Consider the following 21,712-nt stretch of genomic DNA (forward strand, 5'->3'; position numbering starts at 1 on the left):
TGTAACATATGAGACAGCCCGATCATGCCTTATCGTAGAGCACGTTTTTTATTTTTCTCTTTCAATATTACATGTCTCAAAACGTTGCAAAAAGCATTATTGTGATAAATGTATCTGTCTTAGAGAGCAGGCAGCAGGCCAGCTTATGACATATTTTTGCTTCAGTTAAGAAAGAAAAAACGCAAATCAAAAAAATGACTTATCCTCTGTCTTTCTTATGTCTTGCTGATGAATTATTAAGATGAACTCTTATGTTTGTGAAAAAAATAAGAGGCAAATGCTCTAAGGCCACACTATCTTGCCTTCTGCGTGGTACTAGGTATTGTATGTAGTATTTTGGTCCATCAGGTGCTTAGCTATCATCGACCTCTGAAAATTGTCAACACCTGGAGGTTGGATACTGAGATGGATTAGTTCTAAATTGACTGTCAGGCTGTTTCAGGGGCCTTTGTACATAATACAAATTCAACATGCTCAGTAAGAATGAAAGCCTCTTCTGATGTGCAACAAGATACCTTCATTTTAAAATGACAAAAAATCTGAGCTTATTGTTGTTATTTTATGTGAAATAATTTTTTTGATATCCCATGCAATGTAGATATGGTCATGGCAATACCATATGTGCTGCTGTATGCCCACATAGTTTTCAAAACTAAAATTCAGTGCTTAGCAAAATTGCTAAGCAGACTGGTAAATGTCCAATTTTAGCAGCCTAGCATATGTTTATAATTTTTGTTTTAACATATGCTATGTTGGTTGAACTCCCCTCCCCACACATACGGTAGATAAAAGTTGTCACATCACAAAATGGTGGCAACCCAACTTTTCTAACGTTTTCCATGGCACTTCAGACTCTTGCATTAATTATCTATTTTTGGATGGGAGACAGACTCTTATCTTCATAGAATTTTGGTTATAAACCTTTCATGTACTTCGGTTTATGTATGCAGCAGCCCATCTGTATTTCTGCATCCCTAAGGAGTAAAAACCGCAGGGCACACAGAGAAAGCGGTCACTTAGAGCTTAGATGCTCTTTCCGCACAGTTATAAATGCGGAGCAAGCAGCCCTAAAGCCAGGCCCGTTGGATTTGTTGGTTAGCTCTAGGCTGCTTAGATGAGAGTGTTCTCTAACTTTCTCTTTTTCTGTGAGGAGAAATGGGTAAATAAAATACTGGTGCACAGGCCTATTTATTTGTCTTGTGAATTGCTGATAAATTTGTCTTTTTTTCTGTCCCTTTTTCAAAGGCAAGCATAAGGAAGAATTTTGCTGATGCTACTTCTCTTCTAAAACGGTCTCAGTGGAGTAGGGAGGACTTGTGACAAATGCCACTGTGTCTGTGATAGTGCTGCCTTAATCCTTGTTTTACTGTGACGTGGAAACCTGGGCTTGGACGTGAAAAGACATGCCGAGGAAGTGCAGCAGTAGGATCCTGTGTCCCACCCGGCTGTCTGTGGGCTCACGCCAAGATCGCAGTCGTGGATTTTGTTGTTTCCCTGTTGTTAGGCTCCTGACTGTGGTGTCCTTGTGCTCTGCAGAGTCTGCTGTGGTCCTGCACAGGAAAGGCTGTTTATCTTGTGAGGGAAGATGGAGCCTTGCCAGCTTGTCAGTCTTGATGCTGCCGCCAAAGTGGTGCGGTGTCTGTGGTAGAGCACTAGCTTTGGCCAAAAGTGGTCATACCGAGGCCTAGTCTATCTGCAGTGCCCACAGGGCTCCTCAGATGCCCTTGTCCCTGGCTAGCACAGGTTCTGCCCCTGTCTGAAGCTGGACACACACTCACGTGTGCATTCAAATACTTTGTGAAAACATTGCACTGACATGACATACACCATCGGCTTTATCAGAGATAGCTGGGTTTGGCTTCTGAGCATGGAGGATGAGATACAGGAGCTGTCCTTTCCTCATGTGCTAGGCAAAAGAGCTGCTCATGCAGCCAGGAACATGGAGGTGGTAGAGCCGGAGAGAGGAGATGGCAGGCTTGGATAGTGCCTGTCCTCCTGCGGTGCTTCAAGAAGTGCCCTGGGAGCTGCCACTAGGCCAGGTCAGCTCACAACGGTTGAGTCCACAGTCTGTAACCGCTTGGTAATGCTCATGGAGTACATTTGCACTCTGGATCATAGATGACAGTGATGGCTTTTCAATGTTTATTTCATATTTATTTACTTATTTGCAGCATCAGGACTGCTTTTGTTTAGCTTGCTGTGGTTATTAGCTGACTAGCAGTCTTTGCTGTGGAAACTGGGTTTTGTCAATGTGCACAGAAATTAGTTCTGTGTTACTGCCGATTGATGAGCATTATGGAAATGAAAAAAGGAAATGAGACATTAATCTATGTTTTTTTTCAGACCTTTAGCTAGAAGTCTACTAGAAATAATTGTCTATTGATTGCAAGTGAACATAATTAATTAGTGTATCTTTAGCATCAACTGCAGATCTGCAATCTTTAGCAGAAAGGTAGAGAGTTTTATTTACTTTCCAGTGTTTCTTTCCATGCTGTGGAGTATTTCTTTGGTTTGAGTTTTTGTTGTGTGATGCAAAGCCATCATTCCTTCCTTCTTTGGCTATTTATTTATTTATTTATTCCTGTGTGAGGTTCATCACCAGTTGAATAGAATCTAGTTTAATACTGTTCCTCTGTGTTGATTCTCAAACTAGCATGCGTGCTTCTGTGGTAGAAAAGGAGAGAGGAGGAAAGTGTCAATGAAGGGCTGCTATATGGCGCTTCATAACAAGGCTGCATGTGATATCATGTCAGTGATAGTGATGAACAGTGAACAATTATGTTAAAGGTGAATGGTCATCTGATTTTTAGAGGACTAGTATCTAGAAAAGCAGGAAGTACCATGATACTTGTGATGAAATCGTAAGAGTTTTTCTTACTCTATGGTTATGTGTAAGACTTGAATTGATTTTTTTAGAAAAATAGATGTATGGGCAGATGGTGATATTTACTTAAGGGAAACTGAATTCATTATCTGACTAGAGCTGCTTATTTCAAGCAGCTGTTTGAAAATGAGAATTCACTTTTTTATGAAGGAGAACGTATGTTTGGGGAAAGTGGATCCTCTCTTTTCAAAATATAAGACTGTCACTGGTTTAGTCTGTGGCAGAGGCTTTTGTTATGTCTGTGTGTGAATTCATTTATGGAAAGGCCTTAACTGAAATAGTCAAAAGCTAATTTTGTGAAATAATTCTGCAAACTAAAAAAACTTGAGCTTAAAAGTTTCCAAAATAGATGAAAGTTGTAGCTGTTCTTTTCCTTAAGATCTTCGACAAGAAAAGTGGGCGAGCTTCTTTTGCTATGAAGGGTTCTTTTGCTTTTCCTTTTAGACCAAATATTTAGTAATCCTACCTGCCAAATTCAATTTCTTACTGTTCAACCTGTCCTTATTTTGAGTTGTTGACATATGATTACTTCAGAAAATTACTTGAAAGCCCCAAAATTACTTGAAATTCTCTAGAGAATAGTCAAAAGTAAGCCTGAGGAAAGGAAACCAAATGTGAGCCTACCTGTTATCTTTTGCAGATTTGAATTTTGGGGGCTGTGTATTTTAGGCTCACTGATCTGTATTTTTGAAGCCCAAGTGTATTAAAAATAATCTTAGCTTTTTGTTTTTTCATGTTTAACATATTTCTGTTAAGTTTCCTTGGAAAGATGGCCAGATACTGTTAGCTTTCAACCTTTATAGGCAGATATCTCCTGAAAATTGACGTTTATTCATAGCTTATCTCCTTTCTTTCCTGATTTCTTTAAGAGTACTTTCATGTGAAATGTTTCTATGTAGGAAACCTGAGACCCTGGATTTCCTGGGGATTTATTTTCTGGATTTCTTAGAGTAATGTGAACCAGTTCATTGAAAGTGGATGCCCAAGTCACTTACCTTTTAAAATATCTGGTTTTCTATTCCATCATAAGAAATCTGAGATTCTTGCTTGCTTTACTGGAATCTATGTTAACATTTTCAAAGTTCTCTATACGTTTTCAAGTGGTTTTGAATGAAACCTTCTCAGAATGGGCTCACACAGTGACTTCATGACCCTCCGAATGCCTCATTTTCAGAATTCCCTCTCCAAACGCTCCCGAGTAATGCAGCTATGTGTACATGAAGCACAAAGAGCATCTCTTTCTAAACAGAATGATTGTATAAAGAAGGCTTTTTGCTAGAAAATGCGTTGTTCACTCTGCACAATCATAGCCCTTCATTCACATTCCTGTAAACTGTAAAGCCTCCTCACTGCGTAATGCTATAGGCAGTGAAAATGAGAGGTATCATGGAGGACAAGAAGGTGCTCAAGAGTAGTCAGCATGGATTCACCAAGAGGAAATCTTGCTTGACTAACCTGATAGCCTTCTATGGTGAAATGACCGGCTGGATAGATGAGGGGAGAGTGGTGGATGTCGTCTATCTCGACTTCACCAAGGCTTTTGACACCATCCCTCACAACATCCTCCTGGGCAAGCTCCAGAAGTGTGGGATAGATGAGTGCACAGTGAGGTGGATTAGGAACTGGCTGGATGGCAGAGCTCAGAGGGTGGTGATCAGTGGTGCCGAGTCTAGTTGGAGGCCTGTAGCTAGCGGGGTCCCCCAGGGGTCAGTCCTTGGTCCAGTCCTGTTCAATTTATTCATCAATGACCTGGATGAAGGCACAGAGTGCTCCCTCAGCAAGTTTGCTGATGATACCAAACTGGGAGGAGTATCCGATACCCCAGAGGGCTGCACTGCCATCCAAGGGGACCTGGACAGACTGGACAACTGGGCGGTGAAAAACCTCATGCAATTCAACAAGGCCGAGTGCAAGGTTCTGCACCTGGGGAGGAATAACCCCAGACACCAGTATAGCCTGGGGACCGACTTTCTGGAGGGCAGTTTTGCAGATATGGACCTGAGTGTCATGGTGGATGACAAGTTGACCATGAGGCAGCTTCTCGTGGCCAAGAAGGCCAATGGGATCCTGGGGTGCATTAAGAAGAGCATCTCCAGCAGGTCGAGGGAGGTGATCCTGCCCCTCTACTCAGCCCTGGTGAGGCCACATCTGGAGTATTGTGTTCAGTTCTGGGCCCCACAGTACAAGAGGGATGTGGAGCTGCTGGAGAGAGTCCAGTGCAGGGCTACAAGGATGATCAGGGGCCTGGAACATCTGCCCTATGAGGAGAGGCTGAGGGAGCTGGGCCTGTTCAGCCTGGAGAAGAGAAGGCTGAGAGGGGATCTAATCAGTGTCTATAAGTACCTCAAGGGAGGCAGTGAGGAGGATGGTGCTGGCCTCTTTTCAGTGGTGGCCACCAACAGAACTAGAGGAAATGGCCAGAAACTGAAGCACCAAAAGTTCCACATGAACTTAAGGAAAAATTTATTGATGGTGAGTGTGACAGAGCACTGGAACAGGCTGCCCAGAGAAGTTGTGGAGTCTCCTTCTCTGGAGATCTTCCAAACCCACTTGGATGCAGTCCTATGCCATGTGCTCTAGGTGTCCCTGTGTGTGCAGGGGAGTTGGACTAGATGACCTCTTGAGGTCCCTTCCAACCTTAACAATTCTATGATTCTCAAAAGGTTTTCAGGCTCTCCTCAAAATGTTAACATCAGCTCTTTGTGGAATCTTCACAGAGAATCTCATGCCGTGCTCATATCTGACTTTGGTGTGTTGGTGTATATGTAAATATATGCCTTATGGTTTGGCCATCTGCTTTTCCATAATGGCATAGTAGTTTGAAAGGTTAGACTGGTTTTGTGGGGCATTAGGTGGGAGATAGCAGTGGATGCACAGTGGCGTTTTGTTTATGTCATAAGCTGTGAGGTGACTGAAATTCCTTCCACAGGCTCTTTAATTCTGAGGAAACAAAAATACAGCAATATGTTAACACCTAGGACTTCATAAGAAAGTCCCTGACTGCGGAAGGGCATTGCTAAATTTCTGAGTTTCTTGTACATGCATTCTCTTATTGCCTCATATTTTAATTGAATGAAAAAAATATTTCAGAGGTGTTTCCTGCGCTATAAAGGATTGCAGTATTTGGAATGGGATTAAGAGTAGATCTAGAATCATCAATACTAATGCTGTGATGCAGAGGACTTGTAAAAGATCAAGATAACGTAGCTGAAATTTTATTGCAAATAGTCTCTCTCTTCCACCCCCAGCCAAAATAAGTAGTTTATAGCAAGTGCTGTCTTGTTCATCAAACAGATATTTGGATTTCACTTACTCATGAGATGCTTGCAATTCCTCCAGCAAGACCGCAGATCGTAACTTTTAATTTCTTTTTCTTTCTCTAGATCCAGAGAGAATTTGCAATGGCAATGCTATGGAAATTCATGAGAGTTGCTAAGTATTCTAAAACAGCTTTCTCACAGGAAGTAAAAGTAAGAGGAACTATCGCCCATTTAAGGCATTCTTCATCCACGTCTGTACCTTCTGATTTTGCTGCCAGCACAGCATCATTAAATACTGTGGAACTGCTTGGTAAAGCTTATCCTCGAGATGACTACAGTAATGTCGCAGAGAAGATTCTCTCCAAAGTTGGGAAAAACCTGCACAACAAAAAGCATCATCCTTTGTGGCTAATCAAGGAGCAGGTGAAGGACCACTTTTATAAGCAATATACAGGACGCTTTGGAACACCGTTGTTCTCTGTCTATGATAGTCTTTCTCCAGTGGTTACCGTACAGCAGAATTTTGATAGCCTGCTTATCCCACAAGACCATGTCAGCAGGAGGAAAGAGGATAACTATTACTTGAATCGTGATCACATGCTAAGAGCACACACATCAGCTCATCAGTGGGACCTGATACATTCTGGCTTAGATGCTTTTCTGGCTGTGGGAGACGTCTACCGTCGTGATACAATTGACAACACCCACTACCCAGTCTTTCATCAGATGGAAGGAGTTCGGCTCTTCTCCTGTCACGAGGTAGGAGCTCTCTGTAGTTGGGATGAAAGAGATCCTGGGTAAGTTGCTTGATCTTGTATTTGAGCAAAGTGCATGCACTTAAATCAGTTGTAGTCACACAGATGATATGCTGCACCCTGATAAAGATCAAGGGGGTGGTCACGTAGGAATACATTTAATTTGAGAAGAATACGGATGAAAAATATTGAATTAAAAAAAGAAAACTTAAAAACATTCCCAGGAAAATGTGAAAAGTGGACAACAGCCTTGAAACCTATCAAAATAAAACAGTATCTGAAAGAAAACAGCTGGCACAGCTAGTGATTTGCACAATTCAGTTCTAATCGTGTCAGAAGTACCTTCCAATGAGCTAATCTTAGCATAAAACTTTGTCATGTTAGCCCTTGAAGGGTTCATGATTGCGAGTTCTTGCATCTACAGTACAGAGTAAAACTCTGACTCAGTCATCTGTCTTCTGCTAATAGCTCCAAACTTCATTTATGAACATCATCTTTTCTAATGAATTGTCCCATGCTTCATCTCATCCTATACCTGTGTTGAAAGGAGGGTTTGTTGCAGCTGATAGTTATGGATGTGTGATATATACGCAGTAAACTTGTCTGAGAACAGGCACCAGCTGAAGAGCTCTAGGTATATGTCCAAGACTCTTGAGTTTATATATATCGTTGGCACAACTTATGTGCACTGCAGATGTTTGAGTGTTGTTAAATATTCTGCTGTATCATTGATTGCCTGTAAAAATAAGCCACATTGTTTTCTAAACAGTAATTGATTGCTACAATTTGTGTATGCTCATAGCAATATTGCCAAATTGACATTTATATATCTAAGAATGAACCTATACTAATAATACTTAGATGTAGACCATTCTTAATGTGGTTGCAAGTAGGTGACAGGAGCTTGGCAGGGAAGCACCATGCCGGAGGGAGGCGTGGGGAAAGCTTAGTGCACCGTTTTTCTCACTGGTGGGAAGGATTCCTGTCATGCACATGGGCGTTTTCTCACCACTCTACCACTTCCTTGGCCATTTTGAAAGTGCATCTACCTGTGGAGATGTGCAGCAAGCTGTATGGTATCAAATGGCATTTACAACGACTTCTTCGTAATGAAAAAAAGGAAAAACTTACAGATGTATTGTCTTATTTGTTAGCTGTTCTTTTACATATGCATCTTCATGGTTATAACTTATGCATCTTCATAGTTACAATTTGTTGTATAATCTGGCTATAATATGATTATAACATGCAAGAATAAATTGGTACTATATTATGAAAATGCCATTTTGTAACATTTTAAGTTCATGCCAGATTTTTCATCTCAGCTGAAATTCAGGCTTCTAGATGAGAAGAGGGCACCATATCTGCCACAAAATTAGAGTAGCTACCCTGTTATAGGATAGTGTTTATGAGAACTTGGAAGTGATTGATCTAATTATTGAAATAATTCTTAAGGAATATGTCCCTGGAAATATTTGTCAGCATAGTCAGGATATTTCTTTCTCCCACACAAAGGAGATAAAGGGAAGTGTAAGAAGAAGATTAATAAGTGGGAAGACTCTTATAGAAAATTTTGCGGATACCTACCAGCTATATGCTGATACGTAGTGTACAGTGATCTGATTCATTGCATTATGGGTTGTTTGTTTTTTTTTTGTTTGTTCGTTTCCCTTTTCAAGGGAATGGTTGTGATGCTATAGGAGAATGCCGGTATTTGATGAATGTGAAGCTAGGTATGTGGTAGATAAAATGGCAAATGTGTACTGTCTTGTGTCTGAAAAATCCTGAAGGCATCTTGAACTGATGCTAGTGGCCTGGCGCACAGTGTGTAAGGTTTTGTTTACTGGGGAACATGCCTAAGTTCTAGCTATGTGCGTGATCTAAAGCTGCCCATTTTCGCTGCAATTCAGTATTGAAACCTGCTAAAGTCTTGCCATGTGCAAAAATTTACAAGCGCCATCCAAGAGCCTAGTGAAAAAATTGAACATGTAATTTTGTAATTTTACTGGTGACTGTTTCTCTGTTTTGTATTCTGATTGCTTCTTTGAGGAAACCCACAAACGTGCATAATTCCAGAAGGAACTGTCTGAGCTGAAAAAAGATTAAATGGAGGTAATACTATACGAGAGAAATATTTTTATATTCATTTATTTATACTCATGTTTAAATTATAACACACTGAACAGAAACGTGTGAATGTCAAGGCCTGTTGCCTTCATCTGAGACTTCTCATTCATAACCATATTGCAAGCTGTGGCCATGAGGAAATTTGCACAATATGGAGGATAAGCTATGAAACTAAAGGAAAAACTGTTAACTCTTAGTCGGAAGCTTTTCAACACAGTGGCAGGTAGATTTCATTTAGATTCATTTAGATTTCATTTGTATCGAGTAGCATACATTTTATTTATTATAGAGTGTTTGTTGCTTTACTTTGTCCTTTTGATTTGCCCATTTAAAATTATTAAATGTTAATAAATTATTACATTTATCATTGCATTACCTTATCCATTGAAAATTGAACCACAAAGTTGAAAAACAAACAAAAAAACCACTTCATGATGGTTTCCACTTGAATTTATCGGAATTTTAAATTTTCCAAATCTGCTTCATTAGCCTGGACATAAAATAGTTTATTCTCCTTAAAAATTAACTCCCAAATAGCATGATTTGTGCAGTGCCAGCCTCCAGCGTGCCGTTTTTCTCCCTGCTACAGCGTAACTGGGTTATTTTTTCCCTTCTCCCTTCCAAGGCCGTTTTGGTGCTTCGGCCGGGCAGCGCCGTGGCTGCCGCGCTCGGGGCGGCAAAGCGGGGCCTGCGCGGCACGACGGGCGCCGCGGGCACAGCCCGTCCCGCGGCCGCTGCAGCCGCCGCTCGTCTCCCTTGGAGCCCTTCGGCCGCCAGAGGGAACCCGGACAAGCCCGAAGGCGGCGCGCGCCGCTTCCCGGGCGGCAGCGAGTGCTGCTTATGCGTCGGAAGGATGTTTCGTAAGGTGTTTTACGGCCTGCGTTGCCTTACGCATAAATTTTAAGGGGAACGGGTATGAAAGCATGGGAATTGCTCCTCTAATTCAGTAACCTCCTCCTAATGGAGGCCGATAGCAGATTGTTCGGAGGGAGGAGATGACGCGCTCATCAGACACGCCGATGCTGGTGGCTCAAAGTGGGGAAGCAGTAACAGCGATACCTCCTGAATCGCCATGGAAATGTCTATAGAAGAAGAGGCTTTTTTTTTTTTTTTTTTTTTTCCCTCCTGCTTTGGTGTCGATGGAGAAACATAAATCATTCAGTTAAAAACAAGGCCTGCCCCTCCAACACAAGGATAATTGGCATCTGTGTATTGCTTTTAATTTTGCAGGTCTATTCACCGGGGGGAAAAAAACTGTTTCCATATCATAGTTTTATAGTATTTATATCTAGACTTGTAAATGCACCTGTCCTAGGTAATGTAGCTGTTTGTCTTATTCGTATAAATGTGTACTTCTTCTCTGGTGATTTCCTACTTGTGTACCTTTCCCCTATTTTTAATGTCTTTTAAAAAAAAGTTCCTTTTTATCTGTTTTTTACATATATTACCTTCTTTTTACTCAAGCATTTGACTGTTGTTGTGCTTTGGGATAAACCTGAATATCCGATTAACCTGTTTTCTTTTTTTTTCTTTTTTTTCCCCAATTGGCAACTCGTACTTTACACGGCCAAATGCTCTCATTTGTGACATGGAGAGTCATGGCCTGGCCTACCAATCCTTTCAATTGAGGGCGTTTATCTCTTACCACCTCATAGCATTTGTGAGTCAGGGGGGATTTGGGTCTTCCTGGCTTTTTGTAGCAGAGTGGAATCCAGTCAGCTTTCTGATATAGGTGGAAATCATGGAACTAGTTTTACTTTAGGGTGGACATCTCCCAGATACCTCCTTACACGGAATCCATGACTGTGGTGTCACTTCGTGATACCACTGCGTGCCAGCAGTTGCTGGACCAACATCTGATACATGTCCAGACATGGCAAATGGCCTGGAGCGTGCCCATTTGCTCATCAAGCTGGGAATCTCACCCATGTGTGTTAGCCAGCTGGTTGCTGTTGCCTTCAGGAGGCGTTTGAGATGTTGGTTACGAGTAGCGCACTGGTCCCAAACAACCTGAGAGCTGCTCCTTTCCTCATCACGACCTCCAGGAACTGGACATCTGAACTGGAGCCCCCATATTAAGAAAAAGAAGAGTAGCAATACTTTGCTAGAATATTTCTTGAGTTCTGGTGTGAGTTCTTAGCACTGGAACAGGCTGCTCAGAGAGGTTGTGGAGTCTCTGGAGATCTTCCAAACCCACCTGGACGCCACCCTGTGCCACGTGCTCTAGGTGTCCCTGCTGGAGCAGGGGGGTTGGACTAGATGATCTCTAGAGGTCGCTTCCAACCTCAACCATCCTGTGATTCGGTGAGTTTATTCCTGAGGCTGAAATTGGTTGAAGTGGCCTGGGTAAAAGGCATGGCTTTTTACCCGTGGAACTCAGGTGGACCTGCCCAGGTGGAACTGCCTTCCCTTATGCTGTGGGCTGTCCAGCTTGTGAACTTGGGTCCGGCAAGATCAGCATTTTCAAAATTGCAGTGTGTAAATCATACCCTGAAGTAGAGCTTTGCTTCCCTAATGAGCTGTGTTTTATTTGTATTCTCCTTATCTGAAAATTCTACAGCAAAGAGGATCAGGCAGTCGGTGAGATTTTTCGTAGTGGTTCATGGTCCAAAAAATTTGAAAGCGACTAGTGTGAGTTTTATTACTTTTATTTCATCTAGGGTGCTTAAAATAAAGGAATTTCCTTTACCATGTGAACAGAAATTATAATATGTATCTCACTATAACTGATTGTGTATACTAGGGTTTATTTTTTTGCTGTCTGAAAACATCTGTATGATTTTCCCTTAAAAGTAGGTGATGAATTATTTTTTGCAGAAATATTTGATTAGATTAAAAAAATAAAAACCCGAGCAAACAACTGAAACAGAAATGGGAGGTCTGAAAACTGTAAGATCCAGAAATTTAAGGTGTGCACCATGCAAGAGGCCATGCAACTTGGGTTTTTTTGTTGTTTTTATTTTTTTGCTATTTTCTCCCAGAAGGAAAGCGTACTGATACCCAGTAAAGACTGTTCTGTTCTTCAGCTGGCTGCCTGTATGTCTTTATAGCCTGTGAAGCTGCCTGGATTGGGGTACAGGTTTATAAATTTCATTGTGTTGGAGGCTGATTGGGACTGGCAGTAAATTTTCTTTTCGATGAGCCATGTTCAAGTAAGCATCCTTACTAATCCATCAGTTAAGCATTACAGGACATTTAATATGTGGAAGTGGTTGTACTATTTGTAAGTGGATTGAGAGTGCAGCTGTTTGCTTATTTATAGGGATATTTGTCCAGGCTGGCGAGTCACCACGTGTTAGGTGTGGCAGTGATGAGCGTTGGCGCATGCGGATCCTCTTGCGGAGCTCGTTTTAAGTGCTGGCTTGTTTCGTGAGGACGAGTATGTGAACATTATGTATTCATTATTTTAATACTGGAGTATGCATGACAGACAGGAAAAATACACAGTTGCATTGTCAAAAGACAAGTTCTTACATTCATCTTTCTACTCCGAAACCTAATATGAATGTCAGCATCTTGTAAAGAGAAACACGCACTTGATCTGAATCCTAAGTGTGTGGATAATGAAGCGATATGAAAGTGGTGATTGTTGCTTGTTTGTTTGTTTTTGTCTGTCAAATAGTTTTAAAGATGTTAGGATTCTTTGCTGAAAGCACACATGTGCCAGGCCAAGAAATGCAGTAAAAGAACTTTTAAGGGAGCATTTATTTGTCCAATTAAAAATTGGTATTTCATAGGTTACCAAATTTGACTTTATTCTTATTAGGAGCCATCCTAGTGTAATGGGTAAATGTCATGCCAGATGGTAAGGTCACTTTGTTTCCCTTCTCTTTTGTAATGTAGCATCAGTCAGATATGGTGATAAGCCCTAGAAATTCTATTTATTTATTTATTTCCATCTGCATGATGAGGCAATACGCAGCTCACCCTTCATTTGATTCAAACTCCGGCTTTGCTGGCTTAATGTGCACAGGAAGGTGACAGTGTTTCTCACCCAAGGCGTCTACTTTGCACAGCGCAGCCATCATGTTGATGGAGTTGGTATATCAGTTTAAAACTGCTTCTACCAGCACAGCAATATTTGTGAATGGAAGAAAAAGGGAGTGAACAGTACGATAGCAATGCGCTTTTTCTCACTACCGCTGTGTTCCCGGTTGCAGTGCAATGGGGAGCGCATGGAGGAGTGCCAAAAGGAGCTCCCCTGCATGCCTGCTTGGAAGGGGCCGTTTCCTTGCTGTTCCCAGGCCTTTGGGAGCTCCCCGATGCTTGGGGAGCTGGCACAGCTGGACCCCATGCCCGTGCGCCCGCCTGTCTCCTGCTGCTGCTGCAAGGCAGCTGATGGGAGCTCAGCTGCTCTAGCTCTGTCTCTCTGCCCCGTCTCGGGGCTCGCTGCTCCTCCTCGGCTGTTTCCCTGTCCGCTCGCTGCTCCGAGTGCCGGGCCTGGCGCGAGGGAGGAGACGGTGCTGGGCTCCGCTGGGAGGACAAACACCCGGGCACATCGGAGGGCTCGTGTGTGGCTGGGTGTGTTTACTGGGTCTCCTGTTATTTTCCCTTCATATCTGATACAGCCCACTGAAGTAGATTTTTGCCTCGAAAAGCAATTGCGATAGCACCATCTCAGGAGTGGGGCAATGGTAAAGTACTGCCATGTAGGTGTGCAAATGCTGTGTAAAGACACCGAGTTTCATGTCCTAAGATATTAGTGAAATAGGGGAAAACGCACATTCTAATTTAGAAATACAGCATATTTGACTCTGAAGGATACAAACCTCTGTGAGCTTGAGGCAACTTTGAGCATACGAAAGTCATCTCTTCAGTGAAGAGAAACAAACGGGGAGCTGCAGAGGGCCTTTCCGAGCGGGGCCTGGCTTGGCCGCTCCAGAGAGCCGCGTGAAGGATCCTGTCCCCCACCACGGAGAGACTGTGTCGGGATTAGCCTGGCCAGGCTAAAGCTGCTCCCTGGGAGCCCCGGCCTCCACCTCCGCGTATCGGTGGCCAAAGGGCCCTGCTGACGGGGCGTTAGCGAGCAGGGCGCCTGCCGGGCGCCCCGTGCCAGCCCCGCAGACCATGCTGGGAAGGAGGGGTTTAATCCTCCCCATGGGCACCCGCATAACGAACCTGCTGCCCAGGAGGGCGGTAGCGGGGCTGTCGGGCTGCTGCCTTTGGATTAGTAGCAGTGTTTTGTTGGTTTGATGAATAATTATTTTGTGCAATGCTTTTCTTTCTCCCTTTGTTTCATGTTTTCCTGCAGTGTGCTAAGGAGTTAACTTGGGCTGTGTTTTCCCAATCTGCCAGCCCAGACCCCTCCTGACTAGTAATACAAAGTATAAAATGCAAATTTAGATATATATATTTTTTTATTCCCTCCATTCATTTGGCTACTAGCTTGCCTGTTGTGTAAACTCAGGCTCCTTCTGCACAGCACTGTGTCTGAGAGAAACATGTAGAAATCAGCCCATGTTAATTGTGAACAGCATTGGTGGCTTGCTTGGAGGTTCACTGGAATTTTTAAAAACATTTTGTGCTCTAAAGAAGGCAAAGTGAGTCTGCAGTCAAAACAACAGATTGCATGTGTGCCCAGGAATTAACGGTTACCCCCCTTAATTCTCTTGAATTAAGAGCTAGTCATGTTAGGAGACTTCCTATGAAAAAAATCTGAAAAACTTAATTTTTTTCCTGTGCCTGAGATAGGTTGGATGTAGAGGGGTGGAGGAGGAGAGGGGCACTAGAAATGCTTTTGCATGTAGCTCCTCTTCCCTCCAAGCTGAGCGCGCTGTTTTGTGTGTCGTTGTAAGAGTTGCCAACAGGAGTCCCCTGCAAGCTGTCTGTCTCTCCAACACAGAACCTTTAATGACATAACTTAGCAGGAGTGTTTTGTTGGTCTCTTCGAGAGGAATTAGAATTGCTGGTACTTAGTGATTTGTGAGTTCCTCGACAGAAATATATGCAAGTGTACCCCAAATCAGACAACTTTTACTTGCTCGGATGTGATGGAGAGCAGCCTCTACGGATACAACAAGTTGGTCACATTGCCAGTGCAGTGGCTCACCTGACCGTGTGCTTTGTAATTAATCTGAAAACACCCCACTACACCCCAAACCCTTACATTACACACAGGCAAGATTTCTGTATGCAGGAAAGTGATGTGTCTAAAGGAACATGAGAAGATGGTAGCCCTTACAGAAATAAAGCGTGCTGCACATAAATCAGATGTAGGAAATTTAAAGTCCTTTGCTGTGGGACCAGGTTTTGTGTTAAAATTAATTTGATTCCACGTAAAAATATGTGGATTTTATTTCTTTTATGAAATATTAAATATTTAAAAGGTTGAATCAGGGATTAATGCTATTGCATATTTTATAGTTCTTGGAAGGTAGTTTAGATATACCATAGTTTTATACATACATACGGAGTACCTTGTTCTGCACAATAGCTTTCAGAATAACAGAATTTGGAAAAAAATCACTTACCCCAAAGAGATTTGTTTTCTTTATAAATTAAATAATTTTCTGTAGCTAATTATTATTATTGAAGTTATGGTACAGAAATAAAACTTATTGATTGAATATTTCCATTCTTTTAATAGTTTATGTCTTTGTTTAGCGATAAGAATTTATGTATTTTGCTCTCAAGAGTTAGCAGGTGAGATTCCTACTTAAATCAGTAAAACTCCCTTTGAGATTTTTGCTGTTTTCCTTGCAAACCTGCATACAAAACACTGGTCTGGTGTTGTTGCATTTCTATTTCAGCTGTTCTGCAGTGTGGAAGGTGGTGAGGATTTCCAGCTGTTTGAGCAAGGCCATCGCACGGCGCACAAGCAGGAGTCTCACACCATGGAGGCAGTGAGGCTGGTGGAGTTCAACCTGAAGCAAGTGCTCACGAAGCTCATGGCTCACGTCTTTGGGGATGGTAGGTTCTGGCACCTTTTGGCCTGGGCTGGCGGTGGGTGGGTGGCAATCCAGTACTCTGATGCTGCTGTATTGCTGAGTAATAAAAACAAGAAGGTTAGTGCCACTCAAGTGTCTTTTAATGTCAGAGTAACTTGCTGTGGATTGGCTTTTCAACTGTGTTCTTACATTTTCAACCACACTTCTATATTCGATTTTTTTTTAACTGTGCTAGGTGCACAATTAGTGAAATTACTAAGGAAAACCCATCAAACAACACACATTCCTCCTGATTTTTCCGAATACTGGTGCCTGCCACGCTGTGTAGAGGCAGACACCCCTCGTGTCACCCCTTGTGAGGTTTGATCTCTGCTGTGCCAGGGTAATGTGGTGGGCAGGCACACGGGTGAGGACACATGAAGACCCAGCTACAGGCTGGAAAACTGTGTGGTTGTGAAGAGTTGTGTGGTATTTAGAGTGGAATAAGGAAGGGTAATAATGTCTGTGTATAAGAATGAAATACTATTCTCTCCTCAGAAATACCTGTTTCTGTAGTTGAATTTGTAAATGGCTCAAGTTAAAATTGCTCTGTTGATGCTGTTTACTGACAATGAGGCTGGTCTTTCCTCCACAAAAATAAAAGAATCAGTTCAGAAATGCTGGATAGTATTAGAATGCATGGGATATGCTGGTTCCTTTCAGTGGGCTCTTTTAAGATGCCCACTGACTTTACAGCAGTTGTTCCAAGGATGGATTGATGACAGTATCAAGTCCTATACATGACTGCTTGAATTTTTCTCTGAAATTCTAAAGCTGAAGTTACAACAAAGAAAACGTTTACCTGCTTTTGTTTTATTTGCACCTTGAAAGAAATTTTGTTATCTTCCTGGCTTTAGTTCTTATGGTTGTGTTTTGCTTGCCAGCAGCCTTTCGAAACATACACAATTTGGATAAAAGTGAATAATAGGAAAAATGATATTTTTTAGATCAATGTCTCAAATGCTCAGGATGTTGTTCAAGAGAACATTTTCTAGGAGTTAGTGATATCTAAAACTGTAGTGACATCCTTCTGTAACTGTTGACAGATGCAGCACTTTAAGCTTCAGTATGTTGATTATTATTAATTCTTCTACAGTCCATACAGTGGCTAGAAAGATATTAAAAAAAAACTTAAATGATTGTAAATCTCCAGGCTGAAGGAAGGCTTCTTCCTCTTATTGTGGGGCATTTCTCTTCTCTTTTTGTGTTAAGACATGAAAGTAATTAAAACTAAAATGTATTTTACTGCATTTGTTATTCCTTAGAAATTTTTTTTTCTTTTTTTTTTCCCCTCTGGTGGATATTCTGTAAGGCCTGATGTTCTCTTAAAAGCAAAAATTTTATTCTTGTTCTACTTCCCTCTGGCTGTATTCTTTACATCCTGTGCTGTCCGCAGAATAGTGCAGTTCTCACCCCTGTCCTAGTTGGATAGCATGTATCTGGTTACAGAAAGCCTCTGAGATGTTGTATTGGAGTTGACTTTGTTATCCATAGGCAGAATGCTTGGATCGTAGCTTGGGTTAGATGCAAGTTAATTTTGCATAAAGTAGCTTAGGCTGAAAGCTCTGAACTCAGACTTCTGCGGTGCTTTTCTGTGCATTTCCTGGCTCAGCTCTGTGATAGGGTGAGGAACTCTGGAGTTTAACTGTCCTGTTTTTTTTTTTTTTTTTCCTCCCTTCATTCCATGCTGAATGTGTGTTGCTTTAAGCTTAGTTTACACAATATTTAATGAGCCACTTTCGCTTTATCTTACTTAACCTGCACTATGAGGAATGGGGGGTATTTCAGTGTTGACTGTACCTGCCAGTAAATAATGTAACAAAAGTTGCTTAAAGATCACTAGGTTATGGACGGTCAAAGACTTGATTAAAATGTGCATTTATATATGTTCCCAAGGTTTGTCTGCAAAAGGAGTGACATATATCAGAGAGAGAAAGATCCAGAGCATATAGTCAGTTGTCTTCAATTTTTGGCAATGTAAGATAATTCCCTTTATTACCTTATCTAATGGTGTGTGTTGCCTAATTTTGTATTCTGCAAGTGATGTTCATTCCATTTCTTTCATGAGATCTTGCTGTTGGGGAGCTATTTCAAATATTCAGCCTAGAGATCACCTTTCTTAATTTCCCTCCATTACCTCCAGATACTGTGCACACTTTTAAAATAAAATCATTAACTTACACCTCCATCTCCACATTAAGATCTGTAAGTGAAATAATTGTCTGGTATGAGTTATCGTGTAACCAGCAAGTTAAGGTTAACTATTTTAGTTTTCCTCCCACACTAGGTCCTTCTTCCCCAACTCCAGTTTTCTCGCTAAGCCTTCTGTCGTTTACCAAAGGCTTTCTGCACTGAGACATTTGGAAGTGATCCTGCTAAGGCAAATGGACAAGAATTACCTTGTGCTCTTTCTCTGATTTGTTGCTCTATGTAAACAGGCCAAAATTCGCTCCTGTTGCTTCCAAAATGCAATGAGTACCTCACCCTTTTTGTGTCATTTGTAACTAACTTGCCAGCCCCTTTCAGCAGCAGGACCTGCATCTTCCTTGCTCTTGCTTTCTGCTGGCTTCCCTGTAGTACCCTGCCTGTGGTTGATGTCTCCTGCCAGTTTGAGCTCCAGCTGGGCTTCTGCCTTCCTTACTGGCCTGAGTAATATTTCTGTTTGCCTCTTGGGGAGCCTCTCCCCTTCTCCATCTCCAACACTCCTTTTTTTTAACTCTCTCAATAGCTCACTGTTTAACCAGGCTGGTTTTATGTTTTGCCAGGTCCTCTGCCTGCCTGGGGGAACGGGCTGCTCTTGCACTTTGCCAAGGCTGCCTCGGAAGGTCTCCCAGCACCCCTGGGCTCCTCTGCCCTCCAAGGCAGACTCGCAAAGGATCCCTCCTAAGGGTTCCCCAAGCAAGTTGAAGTCTGCTTTTCTGAAGTCCAGGATCTTTATTTTCTTACCTGTTTTCCTCGCACCTTTTAGGATCTTGAACTCTCTTGAACTCTTCAATCTTACGATGATGACAGCCAAGGCTGCTGTTGACAGTCATGTCTTCAAACAACTCTTTCTTATTTGTAAGCAGTAGATTCAAGTTCCTTTCCTGTTATTTAATAACTTTATATTTTACTCTCTTCCTCGGATATGCTACTTTCCAAGGACCGTTTTCCAAACGAATACTCATTTTTCTTTTTGCTGACACTTCTGAGCCTTGTACCTCTCCTGTTATTTCTAGTGTTTGCAGTAAATTCCAAGTGTATTATAATGAACACATATAACTAGCAAGCTGTTGCTTTCATTTCTATCTCATTAGGGAAGTTGTTAAATAAGACAGAGCGAATACAAACTCACAAAACATTGCTTTAGTTGCCCTTACCCAAATCACTTGTGTCTATATAGTTTATAGTTCATTTACTTCGCTTAACAGTGTCCTGAGAAATATGTATCATATTTGGTTTATTCATGTCTAGGCTCAGGAAATGAATGTAAAGCAAATGAGAAATTTAGAGTTTAATGGAACAAATGACTGCTGCAGGAAAAAATGCTGTGAAAATACAGTGATCTTTATGGAGGGATCCACTGACAGATATAAAACTGGATACAGCTTTGCACAGCTGTTACTTGCTTTAAGTGACCAGTTCCTGAAAGCGATGTAAACCTTATTTAAGGTGCCCAGCTGTTCCACTGAGGCTGGTGTAACGAAGACATCTTTTCTATACAGCTCTTTTAGTAAAAGTGCTGTCTTAAAAAATATTTTTGCTAATAAGGGGTGCTAAAATCCCCTGAACTCTCTCCCCCTGCCCCTAATCCTCTGTCCAGAGTTGTACCTTGCCTTTCTGCTTCTACAGTTGCATAGACTTAAGATTTTCCATGTTGGGATATAGAGGAAGAGGAAAACACGTGAAATACTGAGCAGTTTGGGCTTTGAAAGTATTACCTGCTTGAGTATTTAGGAATTGGACACTTGATTCGCAGCAAGTGAGCTGTGGAAAGGCACACACGGATTTCCTCCGCCTCTCGGGAGGTTCTGCTGGCAAAATGCTGGCTGGGAGGAAGGAGAGTATCCCACAAGGATCCCACAGCAGCCTCCGACGAGGGCTGCCCTCCCCGTGTGTCGCTCACGGCTATCAAGGCACCTCACACTGGGCAGCGGATTAGGGCCTCGTTAGTGGCCAGGTTGGCATATGCTAGTTAGCATATTTGGGATGTTTCCAGGTAGCTGATACACAGTTGCTGAGCTTGTCATCCTAGTCCTCTGAAAAGGACTGCCTTTATGATCAGATCTCGCACCATCCTGCTAGGGTAAGGAAAGAAGTGAGCTAAGCAGTGGTTATTTTGAAAAGCAGATAAATTTGTAATGCAATCAAGTAAAGCAGCTAAGGGCTTTGAGGTAAGCATCACACTGACTGTTTTGAGGTGAGGACGGCGTGTTGAAGATATGAACCTATTTTTTTAAATCATGTTTTAATGTTTTCATTAGATCACTTTCAGAAAAAAATCTATTTCTGATTCATATTTTTTAATTATCTGCCCAAATTCCTAGACACCTCTGACGGATGGCAGGAGGATGAGTAAATCCATGTTTAACTAACAGTTCTACTTTTGTTAGTTCTCATTGAATAGCCATTGAATATATTGAAGATCAAACATATGGTTCTGCTCTGTGTTCTTTTAACTCTGTTATAACATCTTCTTGGCAGAGTGTTCTGAGATCTGTAAGTATAAGGAGTGGGATTTTTTGTTTTATTTTGTCTTTTTTTGTCATTTACTGAGGGCATAAGGATCTGGCTAATAAATGCTGAAGGACATGAGCTAAAGTACATTTATGGTCAGCCAGCTCCCGACTGCTGTAGTGAGATGAATTGGCTGGAGTAATGAAGTGCAGAATACTTAAGAACTGCCACACCACTCCAGTGGACAGGTTTTAATGCCTTCTGTGCTCAGTGGCTTCCATTTTGCAGATTTCCTTTTCTCCCATAGAATCCATCTGTAAAAATAATCCTTACAGGAACAAAGAGAATTTCTGGTTAGTGAGGACCATCTGGGTCTCTGGCTTTGTTGCCTCTCTGCTGTGGGGAAGCAGTCGGCCGCTTTTAATGGAGTGCGGTTTGTTTGGCGTGTGGGCAGAGGGGCCTATGGTCAGGCCTTTTTCATTAGGAGTCTCAATTAGACTAGCTCTGCCAGCTACTAGTTTAGCTTAGTATCTGATAGCATCCTCGCTTTAGAGCGCCAGCTACGTCCAGTTCCTTCCCTGGGTTCGTTACTTACAGACAAGAGCAGCGACCCGGAGCTCTTCGCCTCCTGCGAGGTGCCTGGGCCGTTCCTGCTGAAGGATCCTAAGGACGTTGCCTTGCAGTGAACGCAGCTCAGGCTCCTTGCTAATGCAAATAATCCCTTTGAAAGAATGAAATCGGTATATTGCTGATGATCAGACGTTCGATGAGGTTCTGCGTTAAGTGTTTCTGTTTGAAGTCTGGTTTGCGTGTCTTTGCCCTGCAGAATTTCCAGAAAAACATCTCTCTTGCCAGGTTTACATAGATTGTAGTCTGACAAGAAATAAATTAAGCCAAATCAGGTTAATTATGTAGGACTACCTACATAACATTAGGAAAGCCTAATCTTCATAGTCCATTAAAGTCTTTCATGTTTTAATTTGCTGAAAATGAGCAATGCCCTTTGTTCTTTGGGAATATGTTGAGCACCAAGACAATATTTTGTTTCTAAATAATAAATGTTCCCATTTATTCTGGGATAGTCAGTGGAATGCTGTTAGATGG

At 42.0% G+C, this 21,712-nt stretch overlaps 1 protein-coding gene across 1 annotated transcript in view; it reads left to right on the forward strand.

The window, feature by feature from the left end:
- FARS2 (phenylalanyl-tRNA synthetase 2, mitochondrial) overlaps positions 1–21,712 on the forward strand; it is a 235,420-nt gene that overhangs the window by 43,117 nt on the left and 170,591 nt on the right. Inside the window, exons 2-3 of the mRNA XM_088525650.1 lie at positions 6,268–6,903; positions 15,776–15,935. Of these exons, the coding sequence (XP_088381776.1) occupies positions 6,286–6,903; positions 15,776–15,935 (778 nt within the window). The 5' untranslated portion in view covers positions 6,268–6,285. The remainder of the gene's footprint in view (positions 1–6,267; positions 6,904–15,775; positions 15,936–21,712) is intronic.

The sequence above is a fragment of the Tinamus guttatus genome, unplaced genomic scaffold (assembly GCF_059628265.1).
Source record: "Tinamus guttatus ecotype Peru unplaced genomic scaffold, ASM5962826v1 Tinamus_guttatus_pri_ptg000232l, whole genome shotgun sequence".
In the NCBI taxonomy this organism is placed as follows: Eukaryota; Metazoa; Chordata; class Aves; order Tinamiformes; family Tinamidae; genus Tinamus; species Tinamus guttatus.